The sequence below is a fragment of the Aethalodelphis obliquidens genome, unplaced genomic scaffold (genome assembly GCF_003676395.1).
Source record: "Aethalodelphis obliquidens isolate GAN/ISIS:26980383/991018 unplaced genomic scaffold, ASM367639v1 scaffold65, whole genome shotgun sequence".
Lineage (NCBI taxonomy): Eukaryota > Metazoa > Chordata > Mammalia > Artiodactyla > Delphinidae > Aethalodelphis > Aethalodelphis obliquidens.
Genome location: NW_020838009.1, coordinates 6,046,750 through 6,065,363, shown reverse-complemented (window position 1 = coordinate 6,065,363; position 18,614 = coordinate 6,046,750). Strand labels below are relative to the sequence as shown.

The 18,614-nt window shown below is 48.6% G+C and overlaps 1 protein-coding gene across 2 annotated transcripts in view; it reads right to left on the bottom strand.

Moving 5' to 3' along the window:
• Positions 1 to 16,800, bottom strand: part of ABHD17C (abhydrolase domain containing 17C, depalmitoylase) — a 56,787-nt gene extending 39,987 nt beyond the window's left edge. For both annotated transcript variants that reach the window (XM_027089305.1, XM_027089306.1), the window contains exon 1: positions 15,857 to 16,800. In XM_027089305.1, the coding sequence (XP_026945106.1) occupies positions 15,857 to 16,449 (593 nt within the window). In that variant the 5' untranslated portion in view covers positions 16,450 to 16,800. The remainder of the gene's footprint in view (positions 1 to 15,856) is intronic.
• Positions 16,801 to 18,614: the final 1,814 nt, after the last annotated feature.

The following is an 18,614-nucleotide window of genomic DNA, read 5'->3' as shown; positions in this document are numbered from 1 at the left end:
TGTGTGTGTGTGTGTGTGTGTGTGTGTGTGTGTGTGTGTGTGTGTGTAGATAGATAAAAATTTATATGTACATTAGTGTTTTAAAACACTATACAAAATCTTATGAACATTTAAAACAAAAACATATATTGAAAAATAGTAAATAATGAGCAGAAATATAAGTTCTGGTATTTTCTTTCTGTATCCCAATGTACAGTCTTGAGCACCTTGAAAGATGCTCACCCCCTACCTACCCCGTCACCTTGGGAGACTAGTTACATAGGGAATATTGCGTGACTTTAGAACAAGAGCTCCAGGGTCAGGATGCCTGGGTCCACATCTTGGCTCGCCTTTTAACTCTGTGTGACCCTGGACAAGTCATTCATCTTTCCTGGTCCTCAGTTTTCAAATCTTTAAAATGGCGATAACAGTCCCCACCTCACAGATACGTTGATGCTTAAATAATGTAATGTGTGAAATGTGCTTAGCACAAAACAGCCAATCAATGAATGATGGTTAAACCAGAAGTGACATTTAATGCAAACCTCCTTTTTATAAATGGAGAAAATGAGGCCCAAAGGCATTACCTGACTATCCAGGCCACACAGCTGGGTATCTCAATGGTTGCCTAGAAGCTACATCTCCTAGCCCCACACCAGTTCTCTTTTAACTGTACCCCACTAATTCTAGATAAAATGGAACATACCCCTGGGGGTCCCCAACTTATTCTCTCTTTACAACACTGATATTGAAAACAAGGGCCAAGACTCCAGTGCCTTTCCTTTGGTAACTATTGGATATTAAATCTATTTAATATCTCCCTTAAACCTGTTCTCACATTGCAATCCATACTCCAGTGGTGTGACACCACAGCACATCAGGAAAAGCTCGAGCCTGCAGCTAGCTCATCACACGCCTGAGTGCTAACACAGACAGCAAGAAGATATTGCTGGGGAAGCAGACAGCTAAGATCTGTGCATTTCAATGATGCAGATTTTTTCTTAAAAAAAAAAAAAAGACCTATTATAAAGTAATAATAAAAGAGTAAGGATGGGGCGTGGGTTGAAGTACAGATGCTACAAGAATGGCAGAATGTTGATAGCTGTTGAAGGTGGGTGATAAAGACATGGGGTTTATTTTAATATTTTATTTGCCTTGTATACCACAATAAAGTTAAAAAAAAAAAAAAAAACATGGCAAGGGAAAAAAAGTAGCTGGTGTAGAGACCTCAAGGACCATGAGGAAATGAAGGCAATAGAGAGGCAGTCAGTGGACTTTGAGAGACATTTTTTTCCAAGTCTGCATTCTCTTAATGTCAGCTGAGATGAAATATACAAATATTCCTCAATAACAATAACCACAACCACCTTTTCCAAGTCTTAGAAAAACATGAGATGGCCATCAATACAGGTACGGAGGACTGTGGGAATTCACTTTGATAGTAGACAGACTTGCATCCACTCTTGGCCCATCAATGACAAAAAAGACAAACGTCCCCCCATTGCCTCTAAGTACTCCTCTACCCTTCTTGGAATGGTCCCACAGACAGGTGTCTCCGAAGAAAACAGCTCTGTCTTCCAGAAGGAGGGCCAGCCATGAGGAGGATCGGATGGCGGGCTGCTGGGAGGATCTCAGTTCCCAGGGTCCCTTATCGCCCCTCTCTCCCCCCTGGGCTGGGGTATACATTCACACCCAACCCAGGAAAGAGGCCTCAGCAGGAAGCTGGGGTGGCCACAGATACCTGAGGCCCAATCAAAGGAGATTAAGACTCTGAATCTTGAACCTGAAAAGAAAGAGGCCTCAGTACAAACACCACCCCTCAGTGATTCTCACCATTCCTTTGGCTGACACTGAAGGGTCTTCTGTACAATACACAGGGTGTTGTACTGGGGTCTCAGTGTGAGCCAAAAGAGTCAGAGCCTGGCCCTGTCCTCAAGGAGATGGCATTCTTGTACAAGAGTCAGACAGAACAAACCAAAAGACCAGGTGATAAGAGCTGGAGCAGACATATAATCAGAGCTCTGGGAGCGGAGGAAGGGCCAGCCGCCTAGATGGCAAGGCTCTGTAGGGGAGACGTGTCGCTGGGGGTGGGGGGGCGGATCCTGAACAGCCTGTGCTGGCCAGAGAAGGGCATTCCAGGTAAAGACACAGAAAGGTCAAGGCATATTTTTCTTTCATAAGCATACAGGCAGCAGTCTTTTACTCCAAGTAGCACTTTCCAGAAAAGAGGTGCTGACGGAAGAGAACAGCTCCTAAGAGGTTTAGATTCCAATTGTCTGGGCTGTTAATTAATTAACTTTGCAATCCTTTAGTAAAGGTGACCATGGGAGGATAATTCAAAGATAATAAAAGAGTGGATTTTAGAAGATACAGATGCCTATAAAAGTCCCCCAGAAACTCTTGCCCCATTTTCGTTCGGTTCAGAGAGAAAACATGTGGAAATAGACAGGCAGGAGGAATTATGCAAATTAAAACTGTAATCTTCACCACACTTAATCCTGCAAAAGTAATTATGGTGCTCTCACATTTTACACATCAAGAAACGCTGGTCCAGGATTTCCCTGGTGGTCCAGGATTTCCCTGGTGGGCCAGTGGTTAGGACTCCGCACTCCCAATGCAGGGGGCATGGCTTTGATCCTAGGTCGGGGAACTAAGATCCAGCATGCTGCACGGTGCAACCAAAATTTTAAATTTTTTAAAAAAAATTCTAAGGAGGAAGCAATTATGATACAACTGTGAGCCATTCTGGGGGCCCTCAAGCAACTTAAATGTCTCAGTATTCCTCAAATACAGACCACCCACCCTTTGTACCAGGCCTGCTGATATAAAATGCTTTAATCCAGATCTACTAGATCAGAATCTCTGAGGGTGGGGTCCAGAATCCATTTTAGCAAGGCTCCCCAGGCATTTCTTACACTAAAGTCTGTAAACTCATAATCACCGAGTCATCCATTTATTTACTCAACACATATTCCATAAGCGCTCATTATTGGCCAGACAGCGCTGTCCCAGGTACGCACAGATGTAAGCTAGAGCTGGGCAGTGGATGGAGCGTACGGAGAAGGATGTGAGGTGCGGAGAGCGGGCTGTCGCAGGAAGCCCAGGGAAGCCCTAAAATGATTTTTAAATGAACTTGGAGTCGCATGTTTAATTGGAATACATTAGTTTTTCCTACTAAAAACATCAAGAAAACCCTAGAAAGATGTATTAAGAGCAGATGAAGCTGGGCTTCCATGGTGGCGCAGTGGTTAAGAGTCTGCCTGCCAATGCATAAGGACATGGGTTGGAGCCCTAGTCCGGGAAGATCCCACATGCCGCGGAGCAACTAAGCCCGTGTGCCACAACTACTGAGCCTGCGCTCTGGAGCCCACTATCCACAACTACTGAAGCCCACGTGCCAAGAGCCCATGCTCCGCAGCAAGAGAAGCCACCGCAATGAGAAGCCCGCACACCGCAATGAAGAGTAGCCCCTGCTCTCAGCAACTAGAGAAAGCCCACGCGCAGCAACGAAGACCCAATGCAGCCTAAAATAAAAAATAAATAAATTTATTTAAAAGAAGATTTAAAAAATCATTTTATGTAGCCTTGTTATAGGAAATGTTTAGAAATGATTAAACACGTAACTGGTTACATGTATGTACATATACATGTATGTAAATTTAAATGGTATGAATGTTATGACAATAGTCATCGTTAAACAACATAGCAACCAAAAACAGAGATTCTGAAATATCCTTGCATTATTTATGACACTAGGGATAACTCAAACTGTTTTAGTTGAACCAGCGCACAAGAATCTTGCTCTGGTATCACAGACCTTTGCAGTCAATATAATTATCACTGCACATGGTCTGGTTCTGTCTGTGACCATCATTAAGAACAGTTTTGGGTAAGCTGGAATTCTCATGAGATGACCAACTATAATAACAGAGGTGTCGGCCGGCAGAGTTCTAATTACCGTCTGGAAACTCACTCTTCGTAGATATATTCTGAATACAGGCTTGCTTTACGTCTTCCCCCCAGTGTAACTGCCCAGGTTTCATTTTAACCGTTTAAAAATGTAAACTGAAGGAACAAACTAATAATCAGCACTGGAGGTTCCTTGTGCTCCTTTTTCATTTGACTCCGTTAACAAGTGACCTTGAGGTAGGGCTCCTCTCGGTGATTCAGCAAGTCAATGTCATGCAACAGTTAACAGTCTGAGCATTGAATGTGAATGACCTAGACTTCCTGGAAACAGAGGTCTCCAGTTTCACCATGGTGCCACGGTCCTTTAACACTCCGAAGTAAATCAATATTGTAGAAGTCATCAATGAGCTCCATTTCACACAGCCTTGAAAACTCAACAGGGATCTGAGGTACAAGGCGTCACGGAGCATTCATATTTTAGGAGGAAATGTGCATTCAGGTCCCTGGGCCAACTTTAGGGAAAAAAGATAACTCTTATCTGCTGAAGGCTGTCCCATTAAAAAAGAGCAACCAGAGGGCTTCCCTGGTGGCGCAGTGGTTGAGAGTCCGCCTGCCGGTGCAGGGGACGCCGGTTCGTGCCCCGGTCCGGGAAGATCCCACATGCCGCGGAGCGGCTGGGCCCGTGAGCCATGGCCGCTGAGCCTGCGCGTCCGGAGCCTGTGCTCCGCAGCGGGAGAGGCCACAACAGTGAGAGGCCCGCGTACCGCAAAAAAAAAAAAAAAAAAAAAGGAGCAACCAGAATGTCCTAAGTGGTGGAGAAAGAGGGAGTTCCACTTCCTCGTTCTCCCCATCCCTGACTCTGTGTCTGAGAAGTCTCTGGTTCCGCCCAGAACACAAGCTCAGCTCCTGAGCAGCTAAGCCTGGAAACAGCAGGGCAGAGGGAAGGGAGCAAAGCAGGAAGCGTTTGCAAAGTAATTGCAAGGTGTTGGATTACAGGTAAGGTTTCTTCTCCTTTTAAGGTCTCCTTTGGGGATATAAACACCTTGGTAGATGAAGTGCTATCCGATTTAAAAATACTAATGCACACCACTCCCCGGAGCCAAAACTTCATACATAGAGCCCTCGAGGTCAGAGGAACAAATTCAAAGAGCCTCTTCCCCCTTAGCTGCAAATAAAACTAAAACTCCTTTACAGTTCCTCTATAGCCACGCCCATCAAGCTCCCTCGCCCTAGGTATTATTTACATGTATGGAGAAGGGGGAAGGGAGCAATTTCTTTAACACCTGATCTAAGCGTCTGGTCTACAGCATGATCTGAGCATTTGGTGATTACAGCTCTAATGCTCTCAATGATCTTAAACAACAAGAGCTTCCCATTTTTTGTCCCCCGACTATGCGGAAAGCCTCGTGTGCTAGAGCATCTGACATGAGGTCATTGTTGTTATTGTTATGATTATTATGATTACCATGTAGGGGCAGAAAAGTTTTCCCTTCTTCCTTTCTAGGTTCTTTGGCTGGTCTACTAATTAAATTGAAAGAAGACAGATTAACAGGAGAAAGGCAAACAAAAGTTTAATAACAGGCATACATGGGAAAGACCCAGGAAAACTGAGTAAGTCTCTGAAATGGCAGAAGTCTGTACCTTAAATAGCATCTCCAGCTAAAGCAAAACAAGACTGCGGTGGCGATCAGCTCTGGGAGGTCACCAGGAAAAGCAGAGGAAACAAAGGTGCGGTTGTTATGCAGATTAAAGTCCTCACCTTCTGCACTGATAAGAGCTTCTAGAGATAAGGTCGCACCCCCTCCCCCCCCACCTTCCTGGAGCAGCTGGGGAGACACCCTTACAAATGGAGATTTCCCTTATACATGTAAATGTCTCTTACAGAAAGGTTAACTTCTGCTCGGGTTTTCCAAAGCTTCTCCTGTGGCTACAGTTTCTTAAAATAATCAGCCTCAAATAATCCTTCTGCCAAAGAGACACACGTTGCAGTGGCCAATGTTGCGCCCCTACGACCACCACTGTTATTACTTTAACTGAGGTTCCGAAAGGTTAGGAAACTTGCCTGAGGTCTAGCAGTTAATAAGTGGCCCAGGCAGGACCTAAACTCAGGGGTGTGACTCGAAAACCGCTGCCCATGACCATTAAAAACAGCAGAGAAAGTGAAGGCTGGCAGCCACACTCCTCTTCAGGTTACCCTTGAGGTTAACCCTGCCTGAGCTACTCTGATGTAAGAGCCACAAATCGGTTCCAGCAGTAAATCATCTCAATGAAGAACTGAATCATTACATCATTTCAAGGTGGGGATCTCTTGTGACTCGGCGACACAGGAGTCCGCTGGCCCCTGCAGAGTTGGGGGCCTCCCTCTCCCCGCCCCCTTCACCCACCGCCTCCCAGTCTCCTTTGCCCCAAGGGCGGTGCAGAATTCCGTCCACACCACAGACCGTTTGCACAGCAGCCCCCGTTGCAGGGCGGATGGTGCATCTGCTGCAGGGCAGAGAGGGGGGAGGCAACTTGAGAGGAGAGCCCTATTTTTCCACAGTCTTCCGTTTCCAGGCTCACAAAGGGAACCACACGCCGGTCATGAGGCAACCATGTCAGTGGTCTACTGACCTGGTTTAAGGTCTCTTAATTATGATCTATTCTTCAAGGTCCGTGCTCTCTGGCCAGTCACAGGCTGGGGCACACAGGGGCTGAGTGAAGAGTGGAGACGGCCCCGGGCAACCCCCTCCAGAAGTGCTAGTGATGGCTGTGCGGGGCAGTGCCCATCCCAGCCACAGCCCCACCTTATCCCCAAGGAGGGAGCCCTGTTCACTTACAACGCCTCGGCCCCGGCCATCACTATCCCGGGGTACAACTGAGGGACTCAAGAATGGGAACGACGCTACTATATATAAAGTCGATGATGAATGGGAACCTACTGTATAGCACAGGGAACTCTACTCGGTGCTCTCTAATGGCCTATATGGGAAAAGAATCTTAACAAAGAGTGGATATATGTATATGTACAGCTGATTCACTTTTCTGTACACCTGATACTAACACAGTGTTGTAAATCAAATATACTCCAATAAAAATTTTTTACAAAAGAAGAAGAACGGGAACGTGGTATCTAGAAGCCAGAGGGAGACCAGTTCCTGGGCAGCTGAGTCGGGCGTAAGCACAGCTGGGGTGAAGTTGATGCGCAGAGACCAGGAACAGGGAAGAGGCTTGCTGTAGAAAGAGCAATGGACCAGGCATGCAGAGAGAAGGAGCTGCGAGGCACCAGCTCACACAGAGGAAGCTGAGAGCGTGAGGGCCAAGGGCCAAGACGGCTTTCGAGTCCCCAACTTCAGTCCCCGGGAGGCTCAGGAATCTTGCAAGTATGAACATGGCTGTGTCCTCTCAACAACTACTCCCCATCTTGGTCCACGCTAACGGGTTCCTGGCCACCAAAGACCTTCAACTAAAACCATCTACATACGCGTATAAAAAAAAATCTTCCCTAGCATACTCTTTCTTTTCTTCAAGTGTTAACCAATTGTAATTGTGGCCAATCTTTAACTGAAGTTTCTAAGTGAGTGCATCTCAACCCTGGCTGCACACGTGCACGCACAGAAGCACACACACGTGAATGAATACATGCTCACTTATATAAATGTACACACACAGATACACACACACGCATGTGTCTAGATACACACACACACACACACACACACTCTCTCTCTCTCTCTCTCTCTCTCTCTCTCTAAGATAAAATCTACCTGGAACTGCTGAAGGGCAGCCAGGGTTGAGATCCACTGTAGAGACTTGAATCCACCAAGCTTCTCCGTGTAGTCAGGGAAAGCAAATTCAAAAACATGAGGTACTTCCTCTGAAAATCATGAAACACAGCCTTACTTAAAGAAGGCACCTCAGAAGCCATGTACAGTAAGTCCCTACATATGAACCAGTTCCGGCCCGAGAGCATGTTCGAAACAAGTCCAACTTGTTCATAAGTCCAACAAATTTAGCCTAGGTCCCCAACTAACACAGTCGGCTCTCTAGTACTGCACTGGAATAGGTTTATAATACTTTTCACACAAATAATACATAAAAGAAACACAAAAAATAAAGAAAACATTTTGACTCTTACAGTACAGTACCTTGAAAAGTACAGTAGTACAGTACAACAGCTGGCATCCAGGGGCTGGCATCGAGTGAACAGGCAAGAAGAGTTACTGACTGGAGGAGGGGGAGGAGGTGGGAGATGCTAGAGCTGAAGGATCGTCAGCAACAGGAGACGGAGGGCGAGCTGCAACGTCACTCACACCTGACGTGGATGGCACAGGTTCTGGTTCCTTGCTGGAACCAGATGCACATTCGCATCTTTGAAAGCTCGCAACTTGAGGGTTCGTATGTAGCGGACTTACTGTAGTTGAATCCCTTGCTTTTAAAACAATGGAATGTAAAGCCCAGAAGTGTGGAGCGTCTCCCTGCATGAGTGACATCATGGATTAGAGGGACTGCTGGAATTAGAACTAAGTTCCCTAGTTCAAAAAGTTTTGTGTACATCTAATTTTCGCAAATTAAGTCTTTTACAAATCAGCAAACCTATTATTTAAAGCAATCCTGAAAAAAAATCATTCTGATATCCAATTCACGATCTCCTAAGTGTATCTGTGTTAAGTTTCTGCTGTATCACAAAATGAATCAGCTATACGTATACATATATCCCCATATCCCCTCCTCTTGCGTCTCCCTCCCACCCTCCCTATCCCACCCCTCTAGATGGTCACAAAGCACCGGGCTGATCTCCCTGTGCTATGCGGCTGCTTCCCACTAGCTATCAGTTTTACATTTGGTAGTGCGTATATGTCAATGCCCCTCTCTCACTTCATCCCAGCTTCCCCTTCCCCCTCCCCGTGTCCTCAAGTCCATTCTCTATGTACATGAAGCTTCTTAAAATGTAACAGATTTATGGCCTCCAACACTAGCGTAAGCAAAATCCAATAGAGAAGGTAAATCTGCTGCCACGATGAACAGTAAAATTCCTGAAGCCAGACTCCGGAGTCTTACGCGGGGTTATTAATATGGGTACAGTCGTTACTAAATTTGGAGAGAGGGAGGGAAGTGCAAGCAGTAGCAGAAGGTCGGGAGTGAACTTAAGGGTTTGCCCTAAGTGACCTCACGACAGTATCATTCTAAAGACTTCTTCAGAAAATTAAAAAAAAAAAAAAAAAGAGGGGGCTCTTCCACTAGTGCAATATGCCATTGCACTAGTAGAGTTTTCAGACTGAATTTTAGAAAACTGAGCCTCCAAGATTGCCCTAAATAGAAACAGGAAGAGAAAACCCATTAAGGAGTTATTGACCATTAACACAGAAACATGGAAAAGCTTGTCAGATCTTTGGCATCTGGGTTACTAGAGGAAAGGAAGGCCCCTCAAAAAATAGAACCATGGGAAAGTAAGCTTTGGTGGGATAGGGGTGACAGCGCAGATGCTGTTGTGCTAGAGGAAGAAATCCTGCCTGATGGCATGGCGAGGGCAGCCTGAAGAACCAGGTACAGCCCGAGGGCACTGGAGAAGGGCGGTGGGGACATTAAAGAAAAGGCTCTAAAGTGAACCCCCAAAACACACGTCACCAATGTCAGTTTCAAAAGGTCTCTTCTTAGGAGTTGCGTTCTTCCTAATGGGATATTTTCACACTGACTGCCTTGAACCGCACGCTGATATTCTATTTCCATTCTAGAAAGATCATTGTGCATTCACATAACACATTATTTATAACACATTCTGTTTTCCTTGTCGCTAATCAGTCAAACTCGGGAAGAAATCATGAGCATTCTTCCTTTAATGGCACCCTGGAATTAATTCCCTCTGAGAAAACTGAGAATAAAGAAGTTAGGTCATTAAATTCCACACTCTCGGGAAAGTAGTAACTGTTTTGCTGCTCCCAGGAGAAATCCATCCTGAGTCATAACTGTAAACAACATTCACAACCAACAGAAGAAGGTTCTTTTCAAGGCACTCACTACCTGAGGATACCCACGACAGCCTTCCCATGACTTAGGGATTTTCCAATTACGGATCCTGTGAATCACAGATGCAAAAGTTATAAAAGAGCAACACACGGCTACATATTCAAAATGCCTCTAAAATTTAGTCCATCCTTTCACACAAAAAAGACACAGTTTGAGATTAACGATACTCAAGCAAACCTTAGTGTCTGGTACAATCACAGTATCGATATATGTGTGTTCAACGGTTAATGGTTTATTAGCTGAAAGAATGAATGAGTGAAAGAAATAGTAAGTAACTTGCCTTTTGTACCTAGGCATTTAAAGTTCTTTTTTTAACCCCAGCCTCTCGGTTTGCGGGATCTTACATCTTAGTTCCCTGATCAGGGATCAAACCCTGGTCCTGGCAATGAAAGTGCAGAGTCCTAACCAAGAGACCGCCAAGGAATTCCCTGAAAGTTCTTATTTCCCTTCCTCTCTCTGTATCTGCTTTCTCTGATGAGGTCAATTTCTCTGCCAGTGTTACCAAATGCCTCTCTCGTCCACAGTCATTGCACAAAACAACTTCTGTGAATGGTGATGGGAAACACTAATAACATATTGAATCATAAATGCCTCTACTCTCCTGTTTCTCTAGATTAAAATGTTCCAGCCAAAATTCTGTCTAACTTACACCTCATCCTCTGGGTTATTTGCTTGTTTGGGTTTACACCTTCAAATCAGCTTGATTCACTCCCTCTTGAATCACAGGTCCCAATTCTGCAGCCTAAATCAGCTCACATCCGAGAAGACCCCTGAAGGATGTGTGCTGAGGAGGCTTAATCCGCCTACTTAATCCCACCTTAACCAACAGGCAGCCTTTACTGCACAAATTAATCACACCAGCTCAAATGACCACACTACCCTCCAATAAGGCTACGTTGATTTTCACAGTGTCCTTTCTACAAATATTTCTAAGTGATTCCAATTCATTCCCTCAATTGCTCAGAGTCACAACATGCTTATAAAGTGTATTAGTAACTCAAATGTAAAACATGCCCTAACCTTCAAGGCCTCCACCATGTTTAGATTCTCAACTGTCTCTCTGTGTTCTAAAACCGACTGCCGAGGGGCTTCCCTGGTGGCACGGAGGTTAAGAATCCACCTGCCGGGCTTCCCTGGTGGCGCAGAGGTTGAGAGCCCGCCTGCCGATGCAGGGGACACGGGTTCGTGCCCCGGTCCGGGAAGATCCCACATGCCGCGGAGCGGCTGGGCCCGTGAGCCATGGCTGCTGAGCCTGCGCGACGGGAGCCTGTGCTCCGCAACAGGAGGGGCCATAACAGTGAGAGGCCCGCGTACCGCAAAAAAAAAGAATCCACCTGCCAATGCAGGGGACACGGGTTCGAGCCCTGGTATGGGAAGATCCCACAAGCCACAGAGCAATTAAGCTACTAAGCTGTGCACTGCAACTACTCTAGAGCCCACAAGCTACAAGTACTAAGCCTACGTGCCACAGCTACTGAAGCCCGCGCGCCTACAGCCTGTGCTCTGCAACTGCAACAAGAGAAGCCACCGCAATGAGAAGGCTGCGCATCGCAACGAAGAGTAGCCCCCGCTCACCGCAATTAGAGAAAGCCCGCGCACAGCAACAAAGACTCAATGCAGCCAAAAAATTAATTAATTAATTAAAAATAAATAAAATAAATAAAACCAACTGCAGGTAGGCTGAATATTGTGTTTGTGTGTGTGTGCGTGCACACGCACGCGTGCATGCATGCACATGTCCCATATGTTGAAACCTAACCCACAGAGTGATGTTATTAGGAGGTGGGGTTTTTGAAAGGTGACTAGGTCATGAAGGTGGAACCCATATGAATGGGATTAGTGCCCTTATAAACCAGCCCAAGAAAGCTCCCTTGCCCCTTCCACCGTGTGAGAAAACGATGAGAAGTCCGCAACCAGAAACAGGGTTCTCACCAGAGCCTGACAATGCTGGCACCCTGATCTCAAACTTCCAGCCTCCAGAACTGAGAAATTTTTGTTGCTTTTAAGCCACCCAGTCTATGGTACTTTGCTACAGCTGTACGAACCTAATAAAACACCAACTTACTTCTTCCATGCTGAGTCCATGCTCTCCCTGGCTCTTTCAAATCCCACCTCTCTTCTACACCCTTTTCAGTCATTTTTCAAATGCTTAAAATAATCATCTATTGGCCAAATAGCAATGACCACCTTTTTGCCTTAGAATTTACTTCCTCCCCAAACCCTTATTTTAGATTACTGGCCCACTCTACTACTCATCATTTAGGGAATTTGCTACCTTTACCCATGGAAATACTAGGTAGTATCTGTGTTTGAAGTCCTCCATCAAGGACTGGGCAGCTCACTGGAGCATGCACAGATAGTAATGGAGAAAGGATGAAGAGAAATACAAAAGGGTTATTGTTACTCTTCTGTTCAATACAGATACTTCAATGTTGCAAACATGGGCATATAATAGATACAAAGTGGATCAGACCTCAAGGCAACACGTTGTAACCCCTTTCTTTGCCTATGGTTATGCCCATGGATATCAAACCCTAGAGGTAAAATAGATGCAACTCTTTGTAAGAAAATTAGGAAAGTTTGAATCTATCCCATCTATTTATGGGGCACCCATATGTGCAACCCATTAAACAAACATTTAATGAGTGTCTCTTATCTTAAGGCACTTTGCCGGTTGTTGGGAAAACAGAAGACAGGGAGGCCTTGCCCTCAAGGAACTTTCAACTTAGTGGGATGCAGTCACACAACAGGACACAGCAACACAGTGTGATAAGTGCAGGTAAAGGAGCTGAGTACCAGGTGCACAGGAATACCAAGGGTCCCAGAACCCAGTCAGGATCCAGACAGGATAGAGAATTCAGGGCATAGGAAAGGGGCATATACAAAGGGCCGGGTGTGAGTATGAGGAGGGAGGGCAAGTACTGGGCTGGGTACTTTGGGGAATGCACAGCACTGACACACACACCTTACATCCCTCCTGGGGGAATAACACCTGAGTGTAGAGATGGAGATGATTTAGGACAGGGTGGGCTCTCCAATCAGTGTTCGGAGCAGTGTTCTGAGTGTCTCTTCTCATCAGGAGATCAGAAAAGAGAAAGATCCCCGAGGAAGACATGAAGGCTGGGGGTGCAAAACGGGATCTGAGGCAGCCGCAGAACAATGAGTACAGGGGGGGGGGGGGGGGGGGGGGAGGTCCTGCTGCCGTGGCAATGACCTGAACGGAGCTGTACATGGGCAGAGAAGAGGGCATCTTCCAGGCAAGGTTAGAGCAGAAAAACTACAGAGAGCCGAGAGGAGGTGGTTAAGGGACTGCTTAGCTTCTGAGTCAAGTAACTCCTAGCTTATTAGAATAACAGAGACATGTAAATGCACCTCTAGAGAAATCTGATGAATAGGACTGCATGGTGTGGAAATAGTACTAAACTAGCAGTCAAGAGACCTACTGCTCTTCCCCAGCTCTCCGTCAAATGACGGTGCACAAGGACAGTGTCCATACATGATATGGGAAATAAACTTAGTCCTTTACAACCAGCATTCTTTTTCTTCTTCTTTAAAAAAAAAATAATATGAAATAAAACAGAACATAGTGGGACTGCCCTGGTGGTGCAGTGGTTAAGAATCTGCCTGCCGATGCAGGGGACATGGGTTCGAACCCTGGTCCGGGAAGATCCCACATGCTGCGGAGCAACTAAGCCCGTGCACCACAACTACTGAGCCTGCGCTCTAGAGCCCGCGAGCCACAACTACTGAGCCTGCACACCACAACTACTGAAGCCCGCGTGCCTACAGCCTGTACTCCGCAACGAGAAGCCCCTGCAATGAGAAGCCCATGCACCACAACGAAGAGTAGCCGCCGCTCGCCGCAACTAGAGAAACCTTGCGCGCAGCAACAAAGACCCAACACAGTCAAAAATAAATATATTTATTTAAAAAAAAAATAGTCTGCATGTGTATTGCCCACAGGCAAAAATATTGTTTTGTGAGACATTTGCTTCTGATATATAGACACAGATGTGTATGTGTGCGCTTGATCTAGATGTAAAACGTGTTTCTTATTGTGGGGTCACAATCCAAAAAAGTTTGAAAAGCACAGGACAAGAAGATGTGAAAGGTTTCTTCAAATCCTAAGATTCTCACTTAGCCTTTAAGTTCTAACCTATTTTACAGGTGAGTAACTCAATCTAGACATGAGTTCTGGTATAAAGTTAAATAAATCCCGGGCAAAGTGAAGCTATACCAGCACATAATTCAAAATTTAACCTTACCTAAAACAATGCCCTTAATTAAATTAAATATGACAAGTCTCCAGGAAATAACTATGCCTCACATATGTTGTAACACAGACACACCTGCATATTCAGAGCAAAGGGTTAGCCTTACATCTGAAAGGATTTCATTCTAATCCAGACACGCATATCTGAAAGGATTTCATTCTAATCCAGACAGGCACATACAGGAACAGTGTTCTGCAGAAATTTTATCATAAAACCTATTCAAGGTAGGATTTTAATGTTTCACTTTAAAAAGATCTAATGCCAACCCTTATTTTTAATACCTTTACCAACAGCAAATTCTAGCAATCTATTGATTGTGTGTGACACACATACTTTTGAAACCCTTTACTGGAACAGCTTTTTAACTTGTAGATTCTGACTCAGTGTCTCTGCCTATGGTACCATCTCAGCCTAAACCACTTTCAAAAAGCTATCATCCAAATGAACTTCAGGACTTCAGGAGAACGTGAATAAGCAACTTATTAAATCCTAAGTACTTCCCTGTTGGACAAGTCATTTTCCCAGAAAGGCACAGGGTAATTTATGAGCATAGGTATGGAGACAAAAATCACTAATGCTGGCAGTCTGTATGAGCCAAGCAAACATTTTAGATAAAGACTATACGTGTCAAGAGCCGTAACAGTGCCAATTGAACTTATTCTGGGGACTCTTTCATCTGAAGCAATCGGATGTCATAGGAGACATGATCTCAGGTATTTTCACCATCCCTGCTACCAGGTGGCCGGGGCAAAATCATAGATACCCAAACCGGACCACAAACAGGTGACACGACTTGCCCACTTACCAGACTTCTGCCTCACTCGGACTAACACTCAAGTTTTGTTTGCTGGTCTTACTAGGTCTAGCCCTGAAACCACGCCCCCAATTTCTGCCTTGCACATAAAAGGCCCTTCCTCGATAAAATACTTTGTCGTTCTCCTGTGAATGCTAACTCAAGGTCAAGAGATTCCCCAAACCCTGTAACGTAAGATTCCAACTCATCCTGGGTTTTTACTGAGGCTCTGAGGAAGATGCCAGGCCCACAGGCACGAGCTAACTCCCTGCCCGCAGTGCCAGCTACTCAGCCCCACCAGGAGGCAAACTTCACACCACCCGACCCTGCGGCTGACTCCACGGATGCCCAGACACGGCCCCGCCGAGCACTTTACAACCGGAACGTCTTTTGGAAGTCCTCCCGTCTCGCCCCCTGATTTTACAAGGAAGGAAACAGAGGTATGAGACTCGCGCGCCTTACCCAAGGTCACTTCAGCCCGAGGACCTCCAGCCTCTGGCTGCCAGCTCACACAAACTAAACGCGAACCAAGCTGTTTCTGCCCGGTATTTAAGCACCCCAACGTTGCCACTTGCGGTAACCAGAACCACAAAAGACCCAGCCGGTGGATCGGGGGCACCCGGGCGCGCCAAAGCAGGCAAAATCCTCCGAGTCCGAACTCTCCAGGAACCCGAGGGCTGGCGGAGTTTTTGGAGGGGGTGAGAGAAAGCCAAGGAGCGAGAAGAAAAGAGAATCCACGGCGGCCGCGGGGCGGCGGGTGGGGTGGGGGGTCTCTGCTCGCCCACAGCCCCGGACGAGGGGCCCCCTTCCTCTCAGGCCGCCCCAGAGGCCCCCAGGGGACCCGCAGCCCGCCTCCCCGCAGTGGCAGGCCAGGCCTGGCGACCGCCGCCGGGCTCACCGGGTGCGTAGCGCCTGCCACGCGGCGTCGATGTCGGCGTAGAGGTTCTTCTCGGAGGGCTTGCCCGAGCTGACGCCGTAGCCCGAGTAGTCGTAGGAGAAGATGTTGCAGTTGATGCGCGAGCCGAGGCCGATGTAGAAGCTGCACATCTGGCCGAGGTCCACGGCGTTGCCGTGCGAGAAGAGCAGCGTGTAGCGGCTGGAGGGCGCGCAGCGCACGAACATGCAGCCGAGCCGGTTGTCCCGGGCCGTGCGCGAGAAGAAGACCTCGACGGCGTCCAGCTCGCGCTGCGAGTACTGCCAGTCGGCGCGCTCGCTCAGGTGCAGGCTGCACGCGCCGGGCCCCGAGCCCGCGCCCTCCTCGGGCTGCTGCGGCGCCGGCTGGGCCGCGGCGGTGGCGGCGGCGGCGGCGGCGGCCGAGGCCGGGGCGGGGGCGCCGGGGCCGCGCTGCTCGGGCGCCAGCACCGTGTAGGTGGGCTCGGGCGGCAGGAAGGCCAGCTTGGCGGCGATGCGGCTCGGGCAGGGCGGGCAGCAGAAGAGCCAGCACAGCTCGCCCAGCGAGAAGCCGTTCATCCTGGGGCCTGGCTCGGGCATCGGGGCGGCCTCGAGCCCGCCGCCGCCAGTACGGCAGGCAGGCAGGCAGGCTGGCTCGGGTGCGAGGGCGGGCGGGCGCGCGGCGAGGAGCGCGCGAGCAGAGCACGGAGGGCGGCTGCTGCCCGCCCGCCCGGCGGCAGGAGGACGGGGGGAGGGGAAGTGCAGGAGGAGGGAGGCGGGGCCGGCCCGGCGGGCGCCGAGCTTAGAGTCGGGGCGGGTCAGCGGCGGCCCCGCGGGCCGGGCGAGGCGCGGGCGGCTGGGGCCCGCGCGCTGCACACAAAGCGGGCGGCGGCGGCGGCCATGCCGGCTCGAGCGCACCGCCCCCAGGCCCCCGCTCCCGCACGACCGCCGCCGCCGCCGCCACTTCCGGGTTACCGAGCGCCCGCGCCCCGGCCGGGCCCTGGCGCCGGGCTCGGCATCTGGGCGGGGCTCCCCGGCCACCTCCTCCGACTCCGCGTGTGAGGGCGCGGGCACCTGCTCTGGCCTGGGAAGCGAGTCCTCCTTCCCGGGACGGACCGGGGCCCGGAGCATGGGGCGCCCGGCTTAGGGGTCTGCGTGGGGGGCAAGGGGGCAGATCCCCAGAGGGGGCACTGGAGGGGGCGCCGGCACCTTTAGCCCACTGGGAAGCACGACCTGGGGCCGACAGGGGCTCTCCGGGAGCGCAGGGACCCGGAGGAGCGGGGCACCTGGGCTTAGGCACGCGGGGCAGGTGGGCCGATCCCCAGGCCGGACAGTGGAAGTGGCGCGGGTATCCTCCCCGATCGGACCATTCCCCTCTCTCCCCTCCCCCTGAAATTCCCTTCCTCCAATCCAAGTTTTCTCATGCATGGAGGTTCTTGGGAATCTATTGAAAATTTAACGAGTGAAAGAGAGTCGGAATGAACCTGAAATACTTGACTCTTTGGGTCCATGGTGCTTTCTGAACTGCCTCTTCCCAAAGTCTCAGGACCATAAAGGGTACTGGTGGTGTGGGATAGAGCGGCGATCGCTGTATTTCCCTGTTACAGGAGGCTGTTTCTGCATATGTAGCCACAGTATTGCTTTCCTAGGGACATGACTGGGCCTTTAGTAAATCCCTGTATCTATAAAAGTCAGCTACTATAACAGGGCCGCACTGTATAGTTAGCAATATATCACGTGGCCGTTGTCATTTCTAATCCCACGGGCAGTAGATTTTCTAGTAGCAGCTAGGCGTCCTTTACAGTGCTAGTTTCTCAAGGCTTGTTTCTCGGGCCCCGGATTTTTAATGGTCTTAATCAGGAAAGATTTTATAATGATTTAAATCCATTGTAATCTTGGCATGCACCTTTAAGTGATTTTTCCCCCCTCCAAATATTACTCTCAGTGCCTTGAGACTGAGTAAGCTCCGGTGCCAACTTCGCAGAGCCTTCTATCCTTCCTTTCTCCTCCTGAATTGGCAGCTAAATTCTCTTTCAGGAATTGACAGGAGATACCCTTCCTGGACTGCCAGCAGGGCAGCTAAACGCATGGAGGTTGCCAGCATCACCACTCTGGATCTGTTGTTTTAACTCACAGACATCCAGGAGAATTTAAACATCGTTGTGGCTTTTGTGGAAGGTGTTTTTAAAATTTATTTATTTATTTTTTTGTGGTATGCGGGCCTCTCACTGTTGTGGCCTCTCCCATTGCGGAGCACAGGCTCCGGACGCGCAGGCTCAGCAGCCATGGCTCACGGGCCCAGCCGCTCCGCGGCATGTGGGATCTTCCTGGACCGGGGCACGAACCCGTGTCCCCTGCATCGGCAGGCGGACTCTCAACCACTGCGCCATCAGTCGAAGGTGTATTTTTGAGCACCTTCATCTAAATGAATTTACCCATACTGATTTCTTTTTTCTTTCTTTATTTGGCTGTGTTGGGTCTTCACTGCTGCACACGAGCTTTCTCTAGTTGTGAGCAGGGACTACTCTTCGATGCGGTACACGGGCTTCTCATTGTGGTGGCTTCTCTTGTTGCGGAGCACAGGCTCTAGGTGCACAGGCTTCCGTAGTCGCGGCACGCAGGCTCAGTAGTTGTGGCTCACGGGCTCTAGAGCGCAGGCTTAGTTGCTCTGCGACATGTGGGATCTTCCCAGACCAGGGATCGAACCCGTGTCCCCTGCATTGGTAGGCAGATTCTTAACCACTGCACCACCAGGGAAGTCCCCC